This window comes from Pithys albifrons, chromosome 2, assembly GCF_047495875.1.
Source record: "Pithys albifrons albifrons isolate INPA30051 chromosome 2, PitAlb_v1, whole genome shotgun sequence".
Taxonomy (NCBI): Eukaryota; Metazoa; Chordata; class Aves; order Passeriformes; family Thamnophilidae; genus Pithys; species Pithys albifrons.
In genome coordinates, this window is record NC_092459.1 from 35516403 (window position 1) to 35542488 (window position 26086).

A 26086-nucleotide genomic window follows, 5' to 3' on the forward strand; every position below is an offset into this window, starting at 1 on the left:
TCACCTCAAGACAGCAAAGTCAACCTCGAAACTTCATAAAAATTTTGCTTGTATAGTCACAGAAAAACTCTCAAAGAAATACTCTGTATTGCTAATGAATTTGTGTGTGCTCATAAAGCAGATGATAGAATGGTATATTTGAGATAGGGCTAGCTATTTAAGAGATGAATTGCAAGGAACATTGCCATGGAAATTGAATATAACAACTATTCATAGGTAGAAAAGAGTTGCAAAGCTCAGTGGCATTTCAGGAGATTGACAGCAAGTTATTTGTCAAATGAAAACCTATAACTGCACAAAAAGAGCACACTGATATGACAACAGCACCCCCTGACTAGTAACAGATTCAGAAGAAATCACATTTAGCAAAGAGATATTCAAAAGATACATGAAAGTGTTTTGTACTGTGGATCAACACAGACACTGATGAAAATTCTTCTCTCCAGATTCTCCTCCTTCTGCTGCAAACTCTAGAGCAAAAAAAAATCTTAACATCTATGTAAACAAATCCAGGTGGTGGTTTGTACTCCCTGGTATACACAGTGATAGGACATGTGGGAATTGTTCAAAGCTGTGTCAGGGGAGGTTTAGACTGGACATCAAGAAGCATTTCTGTACTGAGAGAGCAGTGAGACCCTTCAAAAGGCTTCCCAGAGAAGTGGTCAATGCCTCAAAGTTGTGAGTGTTTAAGAGGTTTTTGTACAATGCCCTAAACTACATACTTTAACTTTTGGTCAGCCCTGAAGTGTTCAGACAGTTGGACTACACGATCACTGTAGGTCCCTTCCAAATGAAACACAACATTCCATTCTGTTTTACTCCATTGCCTCCAAATCTTATATGAATCACTACAAAATTAGAAAGTTAAATCCAGAAACATGTATTTGTTAGAAGCAAAAATCTATGTTATTATATGATTCTTTCTAAGCCTTTATATATCAGCTTTAGTATTGCGACTGCATCTGAGTCTATCTAAAGCCATTGCTTGCTATTGCAATAGAAATATGTAACAATAATTAATGTCCCATCACTGGTAAACAGGATGTCTGAGTTTCAGAAATGAGCCAGCAACTGACCTGGCCTAGGATTAAAAATTCACAGACCATTTGATAAAACATATATTGTGGAAGAAAGGGCTTATCAACTATATAGAATTATTTAGGACAAACTGGCACTGCTTAATGAAACAAATAGTAGAGATACTTTATTTGGGGGCATCTTTTGGAGATATTTCATTCAGTGTTAACTTCAGTGACTTTGGGTGAACTTTTACAATGACAGAAAATAATGCAGCCTATTATAAAATGGGAAGAAGAGCACAAATAATTAACAGGCAACCAAGCATTTCAGATCACCACTAAGTCTGCCAAGAGAAGGGAAGGAAGATATATTAACAGCTCATGCAATGTTAGTCAGTTATAAAAAACTGCACATTATTCTTTCATTTTAAAGGCTAAGCTTTGTATTAGTATTCAGTATGGAGAGTTATGTGTTAAATTATTCAGCTATTCTTTAAAATAACATTTATCCTACAAGAACAGAGCTTAGCAGCTGCTCTTCATCCTTCCCTGTAAAAATCCCAAATCCACACAACTGGACTTTATTCCTCATAAAAAGCACGGAGAAGTATCAAACAAAAATCAGATTCAGCCAAAGCAAAATCATCACAGAGGTCAGGAGGCAAAACCAGAACAGAATACAATAAACTGTTATACAAGCTTTTCATACATTCAAAAACTGTTCTAAGGCCTTCCTAACTGATGGCCAGCAACCTTTCTTTTAGTTGGCTAGAGTTAGAAAATAATTCCTACACACTTTTACCGAGCAAGGGAAAAAGAAATAGTTTAAGCCAGAAACAAATATGGTTATTAAGAGATTACCAGCATAAAAATTAAATAGCCTGAGATATCTAGTAAAGGTATGATTTACAAGGCAAACAGCAACATTAATTTCACTGATGAGTAAGCATAGGTCAGAGAGTCAATTCTACCATCAGAAGAGGCAATTTCTGAGATTTTCATTAAAAAACACACAGGCTGGCATACTGCAAGTGATCTAAAACAAATGTAAGAAGTTTGTTGTTTTGAAGTAACCTTTCCAAAAAAAAGGACTGGAAGTTTCCGATCTTTACACAAGCACTCAGAATCTGTGAATAAGGCATTTGGGTTTTACCTTCAAACTAATTCACTCATTGTCTGGGGCATGTTCCCAGAGTGAGTTACCTGTCCGGGAAGTTTGCTGCTGGTCCGTCTCACTCCTAATTAGCACTTAGCTTTGGTCCCTGCTCTGCCAAACTGATACAGGTACAGGGATCAGAAAGCTGATTAGATGGAATGGAGCTGACTTAGGTATATGGGAGTAACAGTGGCAGCATCTTTAATGGATAGAAAACGATTCAGGGAAAAGAAGTGTTAGAGAGAAGCAATATAAAGAGGAAATAAAAAGGAATGTGGGAAATGGGCTGCTGGATAAAGAGGCTGCATGAAAAGGAAAAGAGGAAAGGAAAAGAATACAAAGAGAGGAAGAGAAACAATAGTAAGAAAACATTTGGAGTTTTTAGATTATGGTAGGAGATGCATAAGAAGCATATATCACATCAAATTACCTACAAAGCATTCTTAAATCATAAACGAGGCAAAATACTCCATCACTTCCACTAAACATGCTCTTCTCACAATCTGGAAAGGCTTTCCAGGGAGGAAGGGGGAAGAAAAAGGGAGGCCTCAGTCATTGCCATGTGACTGTCATTGTGAAATTAAAGCACTTGTATACCCCAGGCAATAACCAATATAAGGAACTTGAGTAACTGGTTATTAGCAAGGAATAATACTGCTCAGTTAGCATAACCTTGCAAGATAAACTAAACTGCAGAGGCAGAAAACAATCTCCTTACTTCTTAATGTTGTTTCTACCATCACCAGTCATAGTGCAAAACAATGTCTGCTTCAGAACAAGAATCTTGCTATTCATAATATGAGTTTAGATAGGAAGACTAACAGAAGAAAACAAACGCTCTTCTATCCAACTGAAACCCTAGATTTGCTAGTAAAACTTCTTCACAAATCCCTTTTCATTAAAGCATGCCAGTTTTTCAAAACTGAACTAATACAGAGGCACTTGATGCCAAACAAAGAGACAAGTGAAAAAACCCAGAGCTTTTAGAGGCTAAAATCATAATTCATATTCACAGATCATTTGGGGTATTATCTTTATTACATATCAGAATTTAACCAAGCTTTAAATCAACATGATATTTTTCCTTCATTCGTGTTGACTCCTAGTTCAAGTGTTGCCCATAGCAAGTGGGGAATAAATCCATATACTCAAGTCTAGATACCGTTGTCAAAGAGCACAGATCAAGAAGAACATTGAGTAAATGGGGGTGGGTGGGAGAGAAAACACAGAAAAGGCTTTCAAACAGACTCAACTAATTAATAGTCTTAATTAATATTCTTTATGTTAAATAGCTATGTTCTGCATTCTTCTTCAGTTATTAAAAATATGTGAAGTGTGGTCATTTTTTTCCCCAAAAAATTCTGTTTGTAAATGGTGACATTCCACTCATCCTTCTTTGCTGCCACATTTTCCTTCTTTGTGTTTTGCTCCAATCCCTGTCTACTTTTGTGTTCTTCTCAAAACACACAGGAGACTTCAGGAGCTCTCAAAAGATGTTATTAGATTTCCCCAATCTTCTAAAAGGCAGCATCATTTCTGGCTGGTTTTTTCCTATGAGATCAATTATGTCAACAAAAATGGTTGTTAAGAACTGTTTGCTTCTGGACTTGCCATGGTCTCTTCTCTTCACTAGAGACAAACTGGTTTCTATGCCCCCAATGAAAGGGGGTCGTTGTTTTCTCTGTGAAAATATGTTATACATCATGTATTTAACCACAACACAAAAATTATTTCAGTTAGTATTCTCAAGGGGTCATTTATGCCCTGTTATACTGTTGCCTTTGTATTGTCGCCTATTAATTTATTCCCTTTGTACTACATAAAATAAAAAAGCAATATCAGCTCTGCCTATCAGCTTCTTCCTTTCCATAGTTATTTCCCAATTAACAGGTCTTCAATAACATCTTTTGATCTAAATATATTATTTATAGTTTTTAAACTACAAAAGTCGTTACACTGAGAAAATGGCACATTACTTCATCCAGGAAAATCAGTTTAATAACAGATGAAACAAACTTACATTCCATAAACCAAGAATTATTAAAATCTGAACATTAAGTTTGACTAAACAAACACATTAAAAACGAAAAACCTTTAAAAGCATCTATGAAAGAAAATTAGTTTTTAGTCAGGTTATAAATTTTTCAGTGTGTTAAATCAGAATACACAAGTTCTAGAAACACAAAACATATCACATATTGATTTCCTTCAACAACAGCAGAGACACATTCTTCAGTAAGTCCATTGCAACTAGAAAAGGTAATTTCAAATTTAGCTGTAGTAACTCTGCATCGCTTAACCGCTAATATTCAGGAAAGTGTTTCTGAGAAACCTTTACAGTTGCTTTAGATTTTAACAATATTCTAAGACACCATGAGGACTTCCTATTAAAATATGAACTTTCTTCACTCTAGTAGTTTTATTTTAAATTTGAAACAGCTATATAATAAAAAAAATAAAAAAGTATGTGACCTAATTGCTAAGATCTACAATATAAGAAGTAGACCAGGAAAAACTGTTTTAACTGGTAAGCTATACACACATATTTTCCAGAAGTAACTGTAAGGGTAGATATGTCTGTCAAACTTGAAATAACCAAAAACAATTCCATATTTGATTTGATCAATCTGCTGAAGGGAAGGGATGCCATCCAGAAAGACTGTGGCAGACTTGAGAAGGGCCAGTGCAAACATCCAAGTTCAAAATAGCCAAGTAAAAGATCCTGCACCAAGGCCACACAAATTCCAAGCAAAGTACAGGCTGGGTGGAGAATGGATCGAGATTAGCCCTGGGGAGAAAGACTTAGAAGTGTTTGTGGACAAAAAGCTCAACATGAGCTGGCAATGTGAGCCTGCAATCCAGAAAGCCAAACACATCCTGGGAAGTGTGGCCAGCAGATCCAGAGGGAGGTGATTCTGCCCCTCTACTCTGCTCTCGGAGCCCCCACTTGTGTCCAGGTCTGGGGCTCCAAGAAAAGAAAGACATGAAGCTGGAGGAATGAGTCCAGAGGAGGGCTACTGAGATGATTACAGTGCTGCAGCACTTCTCCTGTGAAGACAGGCTAAGGGAGATGGGGATGTTCAACCTGCAGAAGGCTCCTGGGAGACCTTATAGTAGCCTTCCAGTACCCAGAGGGGTCTACAAGAAAGATGGAGAGGGACTTTTGACAAGGGTATGTCATGATAGGACAAGGGGGAATGGCTTTAAATTGAAAGAGAGTAGCTTTAAATTAGATATCAGGAAGAAATTTTTTACTGTAAGGGTGGTGAGGCACTGGAACAGGTTGCCCAGAGAAGCAGTGGATGCCCATCCCTGGAAGTGTTCAAGGCCAGGTTGAATGGGGCTCTGAGCAATCTGGTCTAGCAGAAGGTGTCCCTATGCCCTCCAGAACTAGATTGCCTTTATAGTACCTTCCAACCCAAACCATCCAATGTTTTACAAGTTAAGGAGAAAGTCAAGATGGATGATGTTACAGTCATGATCTCTGCCAATAAACAATACACACTGCAGTGTATCCACTGTATCAGACTAAACAGGACCAGTAACAGGATAGACAAGGCCATGCTACTGACTTCCTCTAAAGCCACTCTTCTAGCTTGAGAACCATTTACCTTTTTTTTCTGGTTATCTGCAGTTCCTCTGCTGACTTCTACCAAGCCCACTGATACATCTTTACACTGGCAGACATGGTCTAGGAATTTATCATGCTTTAATTGATCTAAGGCAACATGTCACAAATTTTAATGAAATATTAATGTGTGAACATCCTTGAGAAAGCAAAATAATACAAGAGCTCAAATTAATGATTGAAAAATTCATGGAACTCATGTAGCCATAGAAAATTCTTCCTTATTCAGCAGCATATCATAGTACATACTCTGAAACAACATGAGTGATTCCTGAAAACTACCACTATGGATTAATAAGATGTCACACACCACAAATCAGATAGCAATCAGTTGAATTTAAGTACTTTGAGGAACTGGAAAAGTCAGAAACACTACAAAGTAATCCTGACTAAACAAAGATTAGGTAGTAGATGGGAAGATGAATGGAGAGGGAGAGAGAGAATTTCACCTGACAATGAAGGGAGAAAAATCCATTTTTACACTACTTACTCCTGTAGGCTGAAATATCAGTCCATCCACTTCATGGCTAACTTCTCTGGCAAAGTTTCCTTCCAGAAGCTGTAGAACAAAAGGAAAAGAAATCTTTTTTCCATAGAGAAATATTCCATTTAGAAGACTGCACATCAAAGCATATTATACGCTACTACTGCAACGGTTTGCTGAGAAACTTCTTATTTATGGTTTAAAGTCAGAGCTTGGGAAATGTCAGCGTCAACAAAGTAGCAGATTTTATGAAGCATACTCAAGGTTAAAACAAGTTCAGTTCAAAAACATTTCAGGGCATCATTCAACATTCATGTTTGACACACTCCCTAACTAGGGCATAACCCAGTAACACAACTACACAACTGTAAAGCAATTCTTTTAATTAATTTGGATCTGGAATATTCTTCTTTAAACTTTCAAAGACAGTAAATTTCATATGGAGGTGAATATATCCATCAAGATGCACTTACAAAAGAAAAACCATCTAATTAAAATCTTGAAACCAGCTAGTCAACAGTTATGAGAATTAATGACATACTTCCATAATAAATTATGACTTGCCTAAGGAAAAACAAATAATCAAGAAGAATTACAACCAACAAGTAACAGCAAAAATTAGAATTGCCAAAATCTCTCTTTATTAATTTCAACTTATATTTAACTGTAGAGACAAAGAATCTGTCCTAAAATTGTAGTTGCTTCTAGTAATATTTGAAAAAACTGTAACGTATAAAGTAACCATTTAGTGATAAAACACAGTAAATACAGAACACAGTAAATCACAGTTTTAAAAGCATCATTTTGGCCTGGTCTGCTAATTTTGTGCCATTTCCTCTCTAGAGTTCAACTTAACTCAATGACCAAATCATGACTAAATTATTCAAAAGATATCAGTAAAGTACAAAAGTATGAAAGGAGTGAGAATTAGTATTTGTATCCTACTGTGGGCTGTACAACTAAAAGTAATGCAGGTTTATGTTCTATGGATCAAAAGCCTGATGACCAAGTATTTCAAACAATTTAACACATTTCACTAAAACCTGTAACTGCTTGCACAGAACTGATCATTTTGCTATTAAAAATAGATTTTTCTTATCCAGTCATTAGCATATTTTGCCTGTAGTTCCAACAACAAATAAAGCTCCCACTATTCAACGTTTAGGTACAACTAATTGAAAAAATACACTACAAGAACACTCTCAAGTGCTAAAATTCTTTAAGAATATTTGATTCTGAGTAAGAAATCACCCAATGAAACACTATTTTTCAGTAGAGAAAGCCTCTGCTTGATACTTAGAAGTTGTAGCTCACCTTGCTTGTAGCTTACCTGTTGTTATTTTGAAATTTACACCTGAGGCACACAGTGTAATGCATCCGCTACCAGATGTCTACACAGAATAACAATAATCTCAAATTCTTTCATAAATTCACTGTTAGTGTTGCTTCATCAGAGCACTGAGTGTACTGGAAAAACACTTTAACAAGTGCCAATAACTTTAAAAAAGTGTGGGTTATTTTTAGCTTCTACCCAAACTAAGTTTCTGTGGATCACTTGCAAGGTTACTATGCAGTTCCAAATCTCACTGGCCAGTGAGAAATCTGTAATAAGAATTTGTTTCAAACTTACAAAAACACACAAGAATGATTTCACTAAATTCAAATACCAAAATACCTCTTTCTGAATAATAATATTAATTAATAACGACATTTAAAAAATAAAACACACACTTCAAATTAGTTGAGACTACACATTTTATAAATTTCTTGCTAGCTTAGCAAAAGGCACTAACCAAAGTGGCAAAGAGAAACAAATCACCTCTGTTTCTGCTTATTTGAAGTTATTAAGAGAACTATAATGTGAGGACACGATTACTTTGGTTTTGGGGCTTACACAACTGAATTATGCATTCCTTCCCACAGAAACAACCTTTTAATTTGGGTGTGTGGAAAAGCATAAAATCATTTTTGTGCACAGTTTGGCCTCTCCACTCTGGTCCACAAGAAGTTTTAGAAAAGAACAGTAAATCAGTATTACAATTTGATAAATGCAGAGAAAAATAAAAATTCAAAATTCAAAATTTCAGAAATACATTCTGATACTCCTTTTCATTCACTCCTTCACCAGAATTATAAAATGCAAGAGAATCCATCTCATCAAGCTGCCAGTCAGCTTCAGATTAGAACAACTTCTCAGTTTGGAGGTCCACGCTGTTCTTACTAAGACAGCTCCTCCAAAGTGTCAATTAGATATCAAAGACAAATGGATTTCAAAACCAGAGCAAGCCTCAACAGATAACTACATTTCTTTGAACTCCCAGTTATTCTGCTTTCATTCTCAGTTATGCTGTTTTCATTTTCATTAGGTCAATAACATGTACTTGACTAACACAGCAGAAAGGAATTTTGACTAGAAAGAATTTGCAGTTCAAGTGAGGGAAGAACCTTCTTCCCATACAAATTTGCATGAGAATTAAACTACTGGGAGGTTGTCTGTGAACATCAGAATACATGGACATTGAATATTGCATAAAGTTTGGAATGAGAGGAAAAAGAGCAGAAAATGTTTGACATACAAGTGAGTATTTTTGACACTAAAAAATAGCCAAGTTTTTTTCAGTTTATGAACTTAAAATGCAAATATCATAGTTCATCTTTTGAAAAATGTTGCTCAAAGTTCCACATGTTAAAATTTCTAATTAACTTGAATAGAATGGTCCTTTTTTATTCCGCGCCATGATAAATGGCACACCTGCTTCACTGGGATGACTGCCAGGGACCAGATAAAGTGCAATGCATCTCAATGACATCTTATAAAAGATGGGAAAATGATGCATGTGAACCAGTTCTTTTGGCATCCAATTCCTTGTAACCTCATGGCGTCTATTTCTACTTGTGACCTCCTTTGTTCGCTTCCTGCAATTTCCTGCTTCTCCATGAACATTGCAATAAGCCATGTACTCATACTACAGTTTATGGAATGGCCTGCCCAGAGAGGTGATGGATTCACCATCCCTGAAGGTTTTTAAACTGAGATTGGACATGGCACTGAGTGCCATGATCTGGTAAATGGACTGGAGTTGGACCAAGGGTTGGACTTGATGATCACCAGTGGTGTTCCCCAGGGGTCTGTGTTGGGTCCAGTCCTGTTTAACATCTTTATTGATGATTTAGATGAGGGGATTGAGTCCATCATCAGCAAATTTGCTGATGACCCCAAGCTGGGAGGGAGTGTCAACCTGCTGGAAGGCAGGAGGGCTCTGCAGAGGGATCTGGATAGACTTGAGAGATGGGCTGAATCCAATGGGATGAAGTTCAGTAAGGCCAAGTGCCGGGTCCTGCACTTTGGCCACAACAACCTCCTGCAGCGCTACAGGCTGGGCACAGAGTGGCTGGAAAGTAGCCAAGTGGAAAGGGACCTTGGAGTACTAATTGACAGGAAGCTCAACATGAGCCAACAGTGTGCCCAGGTGGCCAAGAAGGCCAATGGGATCCTGGCCTGTATCAAAAATAGCATGGCCAGCAGGACCAGGGAAGTGATCCTTCCCCTGTACTCTGCCTTGGGGAGGCCACACCTTGAGTATTGTGTTCAGTTCTGGGCCCCTCAGTTCAGAAAGGATTATTGAGGTGCTGGAGCGAGTCCAGAGAAGAGCAACAAGGCTGGTGAAGGGAATGGAGCACAAGTCCTATGGGGAGAGGCTGAGGGAGCTGGGGTTGTTTAGCCTGGAGAAGAGGAGGCTCAGAGGTGACCTCATCACTGTCTAAAACTACCTGAAGGGAAGTTATAGCCAGGTGGGGGCTGGTCTCTTCTCCCAGGCAGTCAGCAATAGGACAAGGGGGCACGGGCTTAAGCTCTGCCAGGGGAAATTTAAGTTGGAGATCAGAAAAAAATTCTTTCCAGAGAGAGTAATCAGGCATTGGAATGGGCTGCCCAGAGAGGTGGTGGATTCACCATCCCTGGAGGTTTTTAAACTGAGATTGGACGTGGCACTGAGTGCCATGATCTAGTAAATGGACTAGAGTTGGACCAAGGGCTGGACTCTATGATCTCCGAGGTCTTTTCCAACCCAATCGATTCTATGATTCTATGATTATTTAAAACTTTTAAACAAAATTAAAAGTTACTGCTATATCTAATAACACTTCTCTGAGTAAAAGAATGGTATAATGGCCTGGGTTGCGTGGAGTGTATGACGAGAAATAGGATTTCTCCTTGCCCTTTAACCACTGAGATAAGGACCAGCAATGTGACACCAAGGCAGCACTAAAAACCCGCTGAAGCTGATTTTGCTAAAACACTGGACCAGTCAGCAGTTCTTGAGTGATAACTGAAAATTCATGCTTTGGAGATCTCTCTATACTTATACCAATAATGAAATCACTTGGCTTCTCCAAAAGGAAGGGGAGAAAATTTAGGTGGATACTAATTCTACATAATGCTGGCAAGGTTTTAATTAGTGTTTCTGTATTTCTGAGGCAAGACACGTAATTCTGGTGAGCTTTCAGATGTCACTTTATTCATAAAATAAATAAGTCCACCAGGTGCTACTGTGCCTTCCCCTTACCCTTTTATATTAAAAAAAGTCTCATGAAAATGCAATGCACTGTGAGAGTTATGTAGATTTCAAAACATAATAATGACTCTGCAAAGTCGTACTGTCTTTCTACAAGAGAATTTGGCTGAGACCCTTGTCCACGCAAAGTACTGATTTCTTGTGTCATGACATGCAAATATTGCTATCCATTTTGTCCATATTTCTGATTCAAAACTGACATTGTTTGTTAGCCTCTTGAAATAACTTTAGGCTTCAAAAAAATCCCTCTGAATGCTATAATACAAGACAAACATATGTCCATTTTTCATGCTTTTTCAATTTCAGAACTGCTTATATGCTTCATTCATCTTCAAGCCAAGCTAGAGCAACTCTGCCTGCACCAGTCCCCCCACGCAGTTTCCCAGAGCCACCTTCAAATTATTGGCCATCTCAACCTGTTCTCTCCACAGAGAAAGCTGTGAAAAGGAACATACTTCACTCAAAAGTGGTCGTTACAAATAAACTACAAATCAAGTTGCCAGTTAGCCAGAATGTACAACACCTTCAGGCATGAGCCTACCGTCATTCCTAACTTCACAGAGCCAGCACCTTCACCAGCTTAGGTTTTAGCCCACCTTGAAGGACAGATTCTTCCTCTGAGAGGACAGACTCCACCATCAGCTACAAGGTAATTCTCACACCTTGACAACTGTGAGTTTTATAAACATGAGCTCACAGATGTCTGCAGATACTACATGATTCTTTAAACTTATGATACAGTCTTCAGAAAAAGATTCACAAGATCATCTTTTCTAAAAGGAAACAATTCTTGCCTCTTTCATTGCACTTCTCTAGAGAAGACTATTCTACTTTTAAAATAGGATACCACTTCTGTTTTATTTTTACATGAATTTGTTTCATCTTGTTTGCTAGTTTCTGTATTTTTTTTATTTTTACATGACAACATCCTCAACAGCCCTGTCTCATATACACTTTTCCATGAGCTCTTAATTATCCAAGTTCAATATAAAAATTATTTACTTTACAACTGGTTGCTGGTGTTTAAGAAATCCAAGAAAAAGTTTTACATCTAAGTGGGATAAACAAGATAAACAAGATAAAATTGATCTCTGTTGTTGCACACAGAAGTCTCTGAAGAAAGGATCTATGAATCACAAATCCAGATGAAGATCTGTATTTCTATTGGGTAGCCCCTCTAGAGTTAAGTTTAAAAAAACCCAACAAAACAACAACAAACCCAACGAAATCTGAAAAACAGTCTGGCTCAGATTCATCCCAAGTATCATATTTCCCCTCTAAAAATCCAACTGTATCAGCCAGTGATGGAGCCATCATCCGAACTGCTAACTTTCTAAATTCCAGTTCTCAAATGTTACGTTTTGAAAAGCAGGCCTCCTGGGAAAGAATTAAGCATGCTGTTGGTGGGGTATAAGCTTCCATTCAGACGATAAATAGGCTGCTGAGAAGTGCTTGAAAATATTATCAAATACAGCTTGATGTTGGGTGAGAGAAGCTGGTCCTCTAAGTTACAGATCTGGTCTCTGTTCCTTCCTTCTCACCAGAACCTTTACAGTTTGCCCTGTCCTGCAGCATCATCATGTCTTTTCTGGTTTGTTTTGTTTCTAAAAGCAGAAAACGTATCAAGAACTGAACAGCTGCTTTCAGTCTCAAAACAAAAAGTAACGTGAGCAATTATGTAAGCAGAGGAGAGAGTTTCATATATTATTTAAAAAGAAGACTCGAAATCTCAAACTTTCTACAAATAAAAGTTGAGTAGTTCACATTTTAAGAGAAATAGAGCCCAAAAAGAAGTGTTAAGAGAAGTTTGGATTTTGGTTCACTGGCATTACTACAAATACAAGGTAAAACTTTCAAAATAGTCTTTAGTGACTCTGGGGAATTCACCTTTTTAGGAATTAAAAGGAGCACACACCATCTGAAAAATAGGAAGGAAAAAAACATCCCCCACATAAAAAAACTCAAACCAAACCAAACATACAAATCCCACTTCAAACTGAATCCACACAGACTTTTATCTTTTTCATACTCAGGATACCAATCACCTCACCCAGCATTGCAAGTATACCAAGCACCTCACTTACCTGCATTGCAAGTAAAACAGGTGACCTAAACCAACCTAGCAATAAATTAATGGTTTGGGGGCAGATGGGAAAGGATCTCTGGCAGTTCCACTGCTTCCCTCCCTCCCTACTCCAAACCAGACACAGCCTGGATCACCAGTTCAGACTAACTTTCAGACAGCTATGAGGATGAAACCCTCGCCTCTCACACACATTTAAGTTCCTCTTGAAGTGATATGCTCAAGTGCTAACTAATTTTTTTGGAAAATCATGCAATCTCAAATTACAGCATGCTGTGATAGAGAACCACAATCTTCATTAAGCTGTCAATGAAGTACTGCATATGTAATTAAAAAATTAATGCCTATTTCTCAGCAATTCTTTTCATCCATCAACTTTTCTTCCTTGTTCTCTGATGAGATACTGACCACAACATCTCAGAAGTTTTTTAGTCAAAGAAACAAGCTTCACATTTCAAACATTTTGCAAAGAAATAGATGTGACTTTTCAAATATTTTAATATGTCCCCTCAAAAGTCACAGACACCATTTTTTAGCTCAGTTGGTTAAAACTTGGTTGTAATAATGCCAAGGTCATGGGTTCAATCCCCTATGTGGGGCACTGACTTAAGAGTTGGACTCAATGATCCTTGTGGGTCCCTTCCAACTCAGAATAGTCTGTGATTCTGTGATCTAGGATAGACAGAATATTCCAGATAGGCCATAGCAGCAAAAACAATGCACTCCCTGCTCTTTTCCACATGAGTCTCCTTTCAAGGACATCTCTGGATACATGAGCACTTGCCAAAGTATTTCCCAAGCCAATGCTTGTGAAATTGCTCCAGTGCTTGTGAAAGTGGCTGCTTCCAAGTAATGGGGAAGGTCCTGAAATCTTGGCCCATGGTCTCAGGAGCGTGATTTAACAGTCATACAAGATCTCTGCTTCGATGTTAACATTTACTTCCCTCATAAAACCATGAGTAATCTATCTCTCATTTATACAATTTCATGTTTTCCTTCAAATTGCATATCAAAATATTGAAGAGCAGACTTTTAATAATTTAACATGACCCAGTTTCCTTTGCATTTCCTAATATGATATGCTACGTTACTTCAAATAAATGAGGTAAAAATCTTTACAGCTGGGTAAAGTCCAATTCTATAATGCATCCTCTATTATTCATTGTATTTAGCTATATTTATCTTAAAAGATTTTGCATTTTTTGTTTGCTGGGAAACCAGAAACAAAAGGCAAGAAAGGAAATGTATCATGATAGCAGAGAACAGTCAGAAAACCCCAGCTTATACTAAATGTTCTTAAGCTAATATGCTAAAAAAACCCCATGAAGTTACAAAAATATTTCCTGACCCACACTAATGGTCTAAAATATGCATAAAGGAAAAGTAGGATCAAAAACCAGAGAAAATAAATTAAAAACTGAGCTCCCTAAGAAGCAATCGCTAAAAGAAGTGTGCTATGCTAATTAGGAGCCAACATATTTTGGAGAATAACTGCTACATTTTCAGTCAAATTATCTACTTTGCCCTAACTGCATAAGGAAGAGAAAGTATAAATTTCTCACTTGCTCATTACTTAAAATGAAATTTCATCCTCTTGGGCTGTAAAATCAGGGCTGCAAAATTGGATGAAAATCCTTTAGAAAAATTTCTGCTCAAAGCTCAAATCCTACCTATCTCTCACACAGCCATCCACTCCAGATGCTAATTCAAGAAAAAAACAGAGAAAAGCTGCAAATGTTATTGTGCCTATATGAATACATATATTCAAAAAGCACTTGATTTTAACCAGTAACTCAGTACTAAACAAGAAGATTAAAAAAATAAACTTGAAAGGTTACCTGTTTAACAAAATCCTCACTATTCTAAAGTGTGTAATTTGTGGCAACAGCTAAGTCATATTGTGATGAAAACCATACCAAATTACTGTGTAAAGACATGGGAATTTTTCCAGCTGATAAAATCTAAAAACACATACTTTTTATAAAATACTGATTTATGGAAAGCCTTTCAGTTTGTTAATTTACTAGAAGTTCTGAAATCAATCATACTGAAAGACTAAAAATAACCTCTTTGCCAAGTTAATCATACAGAACATTTTGGCTTAAAAGACATTAAAAACACCTAATTACTGCAATGGATTGGCTCCCTGTAAGAATGAAAGCAGATAATGGCAGCAACGTGAGACTGATGTTCACTAATATGATCAAGAGACTAATTATTATCCATGAATCATTTGTAGCATTCAAAACTTGATTAATGTCAGGTCAAGTTTAACATGTGATAGGTTTTATTAGTAATTCTCTGCTATCCCACAGCTTGTCAGTGTACGTGACTGCCATCTGTTAGGTGCAGGAATAGCCAACAGCCACAACAAAAACTCAGTGGCTGCAACTGGTCACTGAAAATCATGTTAAGTATTCCCCAAGAGAACTGCCCTAATAGTTTTAAACACACTAAACTGGAATCGAGCACGAAAGACCTGCTAAAGATGAGAAATTTGTAGCCCAAAAAAGTGAGCATTCAAGGTAGGTTTCTCTTATTTTAAAGCTTCACCAAAGGCACGTTAAGTAATACTGAATTGAGCTTCAGAGATTGACCAGTTTCTAGTAACAAAAATTCTTCTGCACAAGGAATATGTGTAGCTTCTCTCTACACTCCATCAATCTTTAGCAAGCATTCCTGTACTGAATACACTGCTTTATCCTTTAGAATATCACTCATAGCATTCCAATACATATGCTCATGTAGCAAAACACTGTCAGAACACACTTAAGAAACCTGAAAATCATATTCCACAAAAAAAATGTTTACTGAGAGTTTTCCAGTTGTTCTAATTACAGATAACAGCAAGAAGAAATCCTTTCACAGTAAGCTCACTGTCTAGTATTTCCCAGCACTTTGCAGGTCAGCTTTACCAGGGGTCACCTCTCCCATGTACAGCCCTTTGCAGCAGGACAGGAGTTCACCTGGGCACTTCCAATGAACCTCCACAAGCTCTGCATCAGTAACAGCGTGAGCAGCAAGGCTGAAATAACATGAAGTGGCAACAGACAGGTGCATGCACAGAGAGGAAGGAAGGTGACCTAATTCTACCTGGGTTTGCTCCGGCAACTGTGTACTCTCCTCTGGTCTACAACTAGTTAGAAACTCAGCGGGAGCATTGAAACAAACATTTATTTACCTCATAGCTACAAGAGCCCTGTCAGAGGTATTATAAACATGTTTTCACTTGATGCCCTCTTGCATTCTAAGTGGAAGAAGCTGAAAGGCTGCCACTAGCATCTGCGGGCTGTACTTCAGCTCTGACTGTTCTGTTTCCTGGCTAAGAGTGTGACATGCAGGACTCCCTGACTCCTTGATGTCTTGATGTAAAAGCCAAATATTCTGAAGACTTGATGCTAGAAGGCCACAGATCAAAAATAACACCATAATTCAAAGAACCAGAACTACTACAGTAGAGTGCCTTTCTCGACCATTTGCCCAGGTAATTTCAGAGCTGGTGACTGACAAGGACCCAAACTAATAGTGACTGGTCATTACCATTCTAACTAATGACACCACTCTTCATTACCTTTCCAGAAGAGCAATTCTGCAGAAAAGTCTTTACTGGAGTCCATACATTCTTTCCAATGGGCGGTCCTGTGGTGTAATGTAGAGCACTCTGGACTCTGAATCCCACGGACCTGAGTTCCAGTCTCAGTGGGGACCGTCCTCTGGCAGTTCAATGCCTCCCTGTCATCCCATCCCGTCACATCTCGGATGCTCAGCAGGGTCAGCCCCGGTTAGTATCGGGTGCTGTGACAGTCCCAAGGACTTCACTGTCACTGTCCAAGCTCGTTCGGCTGTGGCAGATGGACCTCAGGACTTAAAACGGTGGGGCCAGTTCTGCGCACGCTGTGCCTCACCTAAAAAATCCACTGCGCAGGTTGGAAGGGCACACCCACGTGGGGAGAGCCCTGCCCAAATCTTCACTTGTGAAGTTTGGCCATACATACATGTTCTTTCCAGAACAAGGCAGCAATAGAAATTTCAGTTTATATGCATGTGATAGGGAATGAGCAACACCTTCAAGTAACAAAGCCAAAGAGATTCATCCCTTCTGTCTGCAACTTGCTTTGTGTCATGACTGATGCACCTCTGAAAAAAAACAAGCTATTCCACACACTGGACTTTCAAAGCTTTCCCAGTCTACTAGAACTGCTGCCAGTTTCACAAGGAAGTATCATAGTCTACTTTCTTCAGAGAGTTTAGGTCATATATATCATCTTCTGAAAGCTGCTTCTTAAATCTTTTCTACAACCCCTATAAAAGTTTCAAAGAAAAGCCACTTCCAGATATATGACTAGCTGGAAGTCATTGTAGTCTGTGATGGGATGCAGTCTCCAACGTTAGGGTCTAAAGAACCATGCTAGCTTGCTTTCATTACCCACCTACACGGGAAAAAATGCCATTGTGAATAACAGTAAAATATACTGGGAGGGTAGTAGGGATTCAAGTTTGATGGGTTTACTTTTTTTAATACATTTTTGTGGTTTCAGATAATTCATTAACTGCACACTTTAAAGATGCTAATGTCACTAGCTGTATGCAATGTCTCTTAATTATTTGGATAGAGACATTTCAGAAAAATATATAGCACAGTGCAGTAAGAGCCCCACTAAGCTATCATCCATGTGCTGGTTCTGAGTGAATAACTCCAAAGGTCACGTATCTAATATATTCAAAACAATACCCAGGAATAACACAAGCACTATGTGTGTTAATGCTTAATTTGACAGCACATCTGCATTCCTGAATTCAAAATAAGCATGAGGCATTTCTCACTGTCAATCTCTTCTCAAAAACACAATTGAGAAACTGACATCAATTAACTATGATGTTTTCAAATGCTTCTTTCAAATAAGAGAAATAGGCTGCTTCAAGAAACTTTAATTGACTTTTGTGATAGCTTCAAAATGAGAGAAACGTGGACTCCTCAAAGCTGCGTGGGAATGTCCCTGCCAAAGAGCAATATTTCATATTTATTTTACCTGATGAAGAAACAGAGCAATATTTTCATATCTTGGCCATTTCATTTATTGTGGTTTTCACAGTTCTCTATTTCAACCTGCAAGGTACCTTAATTTGTTTTGTTTTAAGGATTGGGATTTTGCCTATATCACTTTTCCAATGCTCTCCTATCTGGCAACACCCCCATCTGAGATTACAGTCCAGTTGGGAGCTGGAGAAGGTTTCATAAGTTCCACTAGCAAATTCTTCGATGTAGTTAGAAATTATCTGCAATCTATGACATTCCTGAATGGATGAAAGACACTCAGTAAAGCCTGCAAGGTTCTAACACTGATGTTTACAATCTCCCAAATATTCTGGGCTAGACCAAATACTACATTGAATAGTTCTTACGATGTAAAAGCTAAAAATGACACTGAGTTGACTGCAGTGGGGCCAGGTACATTTTAATTTGTTCTCTAAATGATCTTCATGTTACAAACTTGATAGGGTTTATCTGTTATCCAGCCCTTGTGTAAACTGTTAGAACATAATCTGGTCTCTGGGTGTCAGGAACGTGAGCAGATCTGTTTTAATTAAAGCAGATAATTAAGGATTTTGTTTTATTAAGCATTTCTACTGAAACTTAACAGTAAAGAAAAAACTGTATATACACTAATTCAATTAGACACAAAATGAATATTCAAGAATACAGCCTTCATACGTTTACTGTTACAATGCCTGACTCAAACTGGGCTAATATATAGCACTGGGCACCAATGAAATTATTTTCACACAAAAACTAAGGTTTAACATTATATTCTGGATGTTAAAAAACATCTTGTGTTATACAATTGTAATGGAGTGCTTTATTTGCTACTAAGTTGAAATTAAAACTGTAATGCTGTAGCAGTAAAATGCTGAGATTTTATTATTTCTTGATTTTAAAGATTAATTCTGTACAGGAGGCTTTTTTTTTTCAAAATTTGGCATATTACAAGAAAAGAAAGAGCTAGCAGCGATATCCAGTAATCTTGCATCCTAATAAATTGCTTTATATTTCACCCCCATCTTAACAATTTTCTTTGTGCTTTTATTCATTTTATCCAAATTAAGCGCATGTCTCTTGAACGTCATTCCAACAGGAGAAGGCTGATGGCTTCCCTGCGGAGCTGCATTGCCAGGAGGCAGTCTGGAAAGTGACAGGCTGTGAAGTGGCACAACGGACAATATTAAACAGTTGCCCCTCAATTAATGAGTGGAGTGACCCACTTAGTCACCACAGCTGAGTCCTCTAACTAATTCAGAAGATATCAAATATACCAATTCAACTGCCCATACTGGGACACCAACTGGCAATTAGGTCCAAACAGATTGGTTTGGTAATACACCAGAAAAATGAAAGTAGAAATCACTGTTAAAGACATTTTTCCTACTTAGAAAGGTATATAGTATTTCCATTGCAAAAAATACAAGAGAGGCAATTTACAAAAATGTTAGAATGTTCAAAGCTAACGTTAAAATGCTAAAAGCTAAACTGAATACGTACTGTCCAGATTTTTAAACTTACAATGTGCACCAAGTATAAGACTTCATCCACATGCCATTCTTTTTCCACTAGCTTCATTGTTTTCTTTTCCCCACTATAGTTTGGCAAGTCATAATTTAATAACATATTCCACATGTGAATTATTCTACATTAATTTAATTTGTACCACTAGCAATATCTAACATAGGTCACAAGTTATGAAAACAATCCTTCCAGGAAAAACTGAAGACTCTTTGTTTTAATTTCAGTTGATCACTTTCTGATTTAAGTGAAATGTAACTAATTAGTAAAAAATTTCTTAAATCAAAAGCAAAAAACTTATTTATTTTCCTAACCAAAATTATACTGTGCAGAAATATTATACTTGACCTTCAACAACACAAATTATAATAATAATCGAAAGCAAGTAGCCTAATCCTCTTTTGTTTACTGTAGGAAATGAACCAGATTCCTGTTCATGAATGGGTCCCCTTAAGTGACTCCACCAAAGCTGAAAAGTTTGCCATAGCTGAGTCAATGTTTTCCTAGCACAAGGGAAAATCTTTTGGTGTAAACCAAATCTAAGCAAATAGTTGCAGCCTCCCTGCCCAGTGAAAGAAAAGGAACAGTCAGAGGCAGCTGGACACCCCACCGGTCCTGGCCTAAAAAGTCTCTGCTACCCTCATCCTCCCACTGACAGAAATTGTATTTCCTGAACAGTATCCACACCATTGCAGTGCCACAGCTGGTTGCATGAAATAGCTCCAGTTCAAGCACTGAATTTCAAGAGGTAGTAATATACATTCAGCTCAAGAACCACATTTTGGTCCTCTATCTCATATTACAATTTACAGAGCTTCTACTTGGGCTGGTTGGCTGCACTTACTTTTACAATTCATATGCTAAAATAACTTTGAACAATGAAGTTGAAGTACCACATGCTGGGATATGAGACAGCTGCCAAGTGAAGATTCAAATTCCAGTAAAAGGTAACATTTTACAGCTTCTTATTCACTACTTGTTTATTAGGTTTCTCAGGTCAACAATTATTTGCATTTACAGGAAGAAAAGCACTTCAAAATTAAGATTAAAGTGGAGACAGCCACCAGCACAAAAGCCAGTTTTGGAATAAGGCAATATTGCTTTTACACCATTTAACTTTCCATTCTTGGGGAGGTGGAACAGGATGAAGTGAGGAAGAAATATAAGAAATACAGAAATAAAAGCAAACAGAAACAAGATGGTGGAGGGGAGATGGGTCAGAAGATAATTAAAAGGTGATGAGATGATAAATAGGCCAAAAACCTAGAACAGAACAGATGGGATGAGGACTATGGTGTAGGCCAGACACCAAAGAGTATCTGCCAACTCTACGTCAGGAAATGCAGGATTGAAAGGTGAGCCAATTAAGCTACTCCTTAAGGCATAGAAAATCAAAACAAAATCAAAATAAAAACAGAGGAAACAATTCTTTTTGGCATTAAAAGCCCTCCAGATGGTAACATTCCCTCTCCACTGAGATGCAGAATTCAAGATCTCCAATAAACAGATTATTTGACACTTGTGCTTCTGCCATTGCTGCCATTGCATTCTACTCTTCTGTCCCATGACTGCAAAGCTTCTCCACATTGTTGTCTGCAGGAAACTTGGAGATACAAGACAGGGCCTTGTGGTCATTTCCAGTCAGTTTTGGGTTAGCAGCTCTTTCCACAGACATGAATGGGCTATGTCTGCATATTCTGCCTTTTATTGGGGTTCACTTTTTCAGGGCATGCAAACAGCAGCTTACAGCTGCCTTAGCTGCCTGCGGAACACTCCAATCCATCAATAGCAGCAAAGTGTGTACTTAGACAATCTCCTGCAGCTTCAGAGGTTCACAGCCACTTAAATTTCCAAAGCATAACACCTCAACACAGTTACACCTTGGTTGGCAATAACTTCTAAACATTCCAACTCTCCTAACTACAACAAAAGCCCTTTCAAAAAGTAGAACTAAAAATCCAAATGTCAAATAAACCAGGAGAACAAAATAAGCCATCTGTCAGTTCACAGATTTGACTGAAAACTTTTATGAAGATTCTAGACCATTTAATCTTCTAGCAGAGATTACTCACCTTCTTTCTAATCCCTGTAGGACAAGCTGTCATTTTAAAACTAGATAATAGTCTAAGAACTGACAAGTCATTGACATACAGAGTGCTAACATTTGAAAAGGGTTGTTCAGTTGACCTGTATCATTGTTTAACCTTTAGTCCTATTGTTCTACTGAGAGTGATGGGCACAATTCTCTACGGGACCAGACTGCACAGAAAAGAACTTTTTTCCTACTCCGGTTAGACAGCATTTTCATTAGACAATGGGCTGCAGTGATGACATCCAGGCTGAGACTGTCCACAAAAAAAGCCTTGCAAAAGAACTGTGGGTTGGTTTAAGCAATGAAAATCAAGAGTTGGATCATTTTCAATAATTATCTCTGTGTACCTGTACTTCCTGTTTAATATAATGAATATAATTTCCTTGTTGAAAATCCTAAAATATTCATATAAATAAAAGGCTAATACTCTGAGGTTAAGCACTAATCTCACTTGTCTTTAATACTTCAGCATCAAGGAAACCTAAAACAATTTCTTCCACTGACTGCTGCTATCCTTACACAGTGGGTGGGAGAGTTGGCAGATTTGACCATGTCACCTCCTTGAATTCTGATGCAAACGGATAAATGAAAAGAAAGCAAGATACGCAACAAAAGTGACCAATTATGCAAGTGTAATGACAAACACCAAAAAATCATCTTTTCCAAAACATGTTTTTCCAAAAGGACTTGGAAGTTACATTTAAAAGGCAAAATAGCTCATAAAATACACGTGTCCCCAGCTGACATTAAAAGAATAATCTGTGTTTAACAGACTATAGAGGAAAATAAGATACTGCTTTCTCTGTCAACACCAAAGTTCAAGACGGCAACATTTTTAGACATTCTGAGAATAAACAACCTGTCCCCCAGTGACTGCCCCTTTCTTTCCTTTCTATTACCATCAAAACCCAGCCTTAAAAAATAAAAAAAAGCCATCAAAACATCTTAAAATAATGTTCAAGGCAACATCATAAAGACACAGACCTTATTTCAAAGATCTAGTCCCAACAACAAACATCAAAGTACAACTATAAATGCTGCAATATTTTATAATTGCACTTTAAAAGTACATTTCATTTTGCAGTAAATTGATTTTCAGATTAGAAAAAAAAATTAGTCAGTAGTCTAACTCTGGTAGTAAAGTCCTAAATCCGTAAGTCTAAGAACAATTTCATTATTGGACATACTATATAACACAGCACAAAGTTTACTGCTGTTTCAAGTAATTACTTTCGCTTTTTCACTGAAAATTACTAAACCTATGTGGACAACATTCAGTTTTCCTAACATAATTAAAAGTTTTAGCCACTTATTCTGCTATTAAAAATTGTGCTGAGACTCTTGGCCTTTTAAGTAGTCTTCTTATAGTTCACACAAGCTAATACACATTTACGGATACTTATTGTTAATAAAAAGAATGGAATGGAATGTGTTAAGTCAGGTGATAGAGAGGGGAGGCTGTGAAGAGAGAGGTCTGCAATATTTATTTTTGTGAGGTTCAAACTGCATACTGGGAATGTGTTTAAAAAATTGAAGCTTCTCAAAACAAAAATGCGATGAAATACACTTGACTTTCTTCTAGACACTAAGGCAAACCCCAGCTAAACTTCGAAAAAACCCAAAACTCCAAAACATACTCCTAATATTTTGATGAAACACATTCTGACCAGTGGTGTCTGGTTTCCACTTTTTCAGTCTTGAATATGCTGGTGCAATTAGAGATCCATCTCATCTGTGCCCAAAGACTGCTGTCTCCACTGATGTCTGAAAACAACAAGCTTTGGGGGTGACATGAGAAACTACATCTTCTCTCAAGGAAATACACTGGGAAGAAGGTAGAGAAGAAACTCAGACTTAAAAAAAACTTCACAGCTTTTCTGAGACCACTAAAGGGTGTCAGTCTTTAGGGATCTTGTCACTGTTTAACCCCAGTCAGCAATTAAGGACCACAAAGCTGCTAGTTCTAGTCAAGAAAGGAAGGATCCTGTTAGATCCTTTCTCAAGATGAAAGGATCCCACTGTTCTCAAAAAAACAAAAGAAAAATCAAGAAAAATGACTAATTAAACATAAGAAAAAGATCTACCTAAGCAGGTCCCACTTGTCAGTCCTTTAGCAGCCATTCAGTGGCCACCCAGCTCTGGACAGGGATTGCTGGGTATGCTGAGTCAATCTGAACATGAGCAGACTTAGAGGACAGAAGGAATTCCTTGTCTTCCTGCAGACCTCGCTGTGCTAACACAGAGCTGATAAACCCTGTCAAGACATTCGTCATCGATGCAAACGAAAGTCAGCTTGCTCTGCCAGCTATACTAATGAGGTATTCAGCTCTACATTTGTTGCTATAGTTGCAGAGATGTCTGAATAAAAATAGGATAAAGATCCTTTGGGCAAAGAACACTATTTTTAAAGAGTCCTCTTTCAGAATAGGGCAATGCTTCCCAACAATATTCTATTCTGACCACAGATAAGGAAAATCATCATGAAGTTATGATGAATATGCAGATGCAATCCTCTTTTGATTACCATAAGGAAGTGTTAGAGGAACCACACTTACCAAGTTCACCAAAGTAATGAAATTAAAAACGTATTTTGAGGTAAATAAGAGCAACAATTTTATGAACACTATTCTTTTGTACAGATATATATTTGATATCAATTTTGAATCAATAATTATTTCTCTTAAATGTTTACCAATATTGTCTTAGATAAAACTTCACATCAATACAGGTACTGCTACCTAAAACTCCTTAAAGTTATCATAGGGCATACAAACAGTAGTGATATAAAACCTCTTACTTACTGAAAATAATGATCAAATTTTAAGCCTCCTAAGGAGCTTTCTGTTGTAACAGTAGTAGTAAAAATAGCATGTTTCACTAGGTAAGAGTGGTTTAAACAAGGACAAAAAACCCCAATAATGTATATTGTACAGAAAGAGAAAGGTGAAAGCTGTGTCTGTTTCAAAATCCAGAGTCTGCCATGATTGCCACTTAAAAAACCTAGCCCAAACCAACTGGAAAAAAAACATTCAATAAAAACCAAAACCACCAAAACCAAATTATCCAATAAATTAAAAGTGTACAGATACTCTTATCTCAAAGATGTTTTCAAGGCGATGCTAACATATCAGGGTGAACGCTTGTTGACTGAACTGCATTTGCAACATAATAACCTAAAATGCAGATTGCAATGTCCTTGAAGTTTTACCTGGTCCCGCAGACTTACTGTTATCTTCAAATACTGTTTCTAAAAAGCTTGAGATAAGTAACAAAACCAGAAAAATAGCTGTGCTTCACAGTTTCAGATGGCCTGCTCTCTCAAACTGCCTAAGTCACCACTGTATCTAGTCAAAGTATATATTCACCACTCATAAAAAAACAGCAGCAAAATTCTCAAAGGGAAAGGAATTCCCAGAGGAAGAAAATGTGCTATATAACTGTAGTGCGAACCAGCATTCTTTCTGCTCTTTTTAAATAAGGTTAAATAACCTGGAACTTCAGAACCCTTCAAGAAACTTTAAATTTATTTAAGAAACCATTTGTAAGACATGTTCCTTTTTTCTAGTTTCCTTTAATTTCAAGGTCCCAGACAAACAGCCTTCCTCCCCACACCATGAAAAATTTACTTCACGTTCACAGTGTTGTTCTGAAACAGACACCCAAAATAGAACAACACAGAGAAGTTATCAAACCATTTATAATGCTTTATCCACACAAACCTCTCACAGAATTGTTCATGACTTAAACTTTCCAAAGACTGCTAATCTCTGCCATTTTTTTTCCCCGTTCATCTTATGCTTAATCTCCTTATTTACTTTTCAGTCACTTTTGGTTATCCAAAATACCATTACTGCTCTTCTTGGAGCAAGATTCATTACCTGCAACAGGATCAAGGAAATGACAAAGGCAAATGGAAACCTACAATTTGCTGTTCATTGCACTGTGCTGATGAGACATGGGACTACTTACAACAGCAGTGTTGAGAAAAACAGGTTCTTCTAGAAGAAAGTATTATCCAGGAGCCATTTAATTCACAGAAGGAAATAAAAGTATTTTACAGAATGTTAGAACATGTCTGTACTGAAGAAAAGAGAGCATAATGAAGGATAGGAACTCATATATATATATTTGCAATTACTGCAGAAGACCTAGGGCAGTATTTTCGTAAGTAACATGCATAGATGTTAACTAGAATGGGCTCTTAATAACCCCTGCTGAACATAAAGCAGGAGTTCAAGCACAATTCATGTTTCTTATCCTATGGCCAAATGGGGACTGGAAGTAAAAAGAACATTACATTCTTACCTAAAAAGGAGGATAGTGTGAACAACATAGCTCTCAGACATTCCCTTGAGCACAGACACATTTCAAACCCAAAGCTATTAACTTCTGTATCATCATTCAATATCACAAAACTAAAGAATTGGGTTTTGCCAAAGTACATGTTTTAAATATGAGAAAATAGTAATTCAGAAGGAGTAAGTAGCCTAA

The 26086-nt window shown here is 37.4% G+C and overlaps 1 protein-coding gene across 1 annotated transcript in view; it reads right to left on the minus strand.

The window, feature by feature from the left end:
* The window catches only part of RNGTT (RNA guanylyltransferase and 5'-phosphatase), a 186833-nt gene that overhangs the window by 88826 nt on the left and 71921 nt on the right, over nt 1-26086 (minus strand). The window contains exon 12 of the mRNA XM_071548735.1: nt 6294-6362. Coding sequence (XP_071404836.1) covers nt 6294-6362 — 69 coding nt within the window. The remainder of the gene's footprint in view (nt 1-6293; nt 6363-26086) is intronic.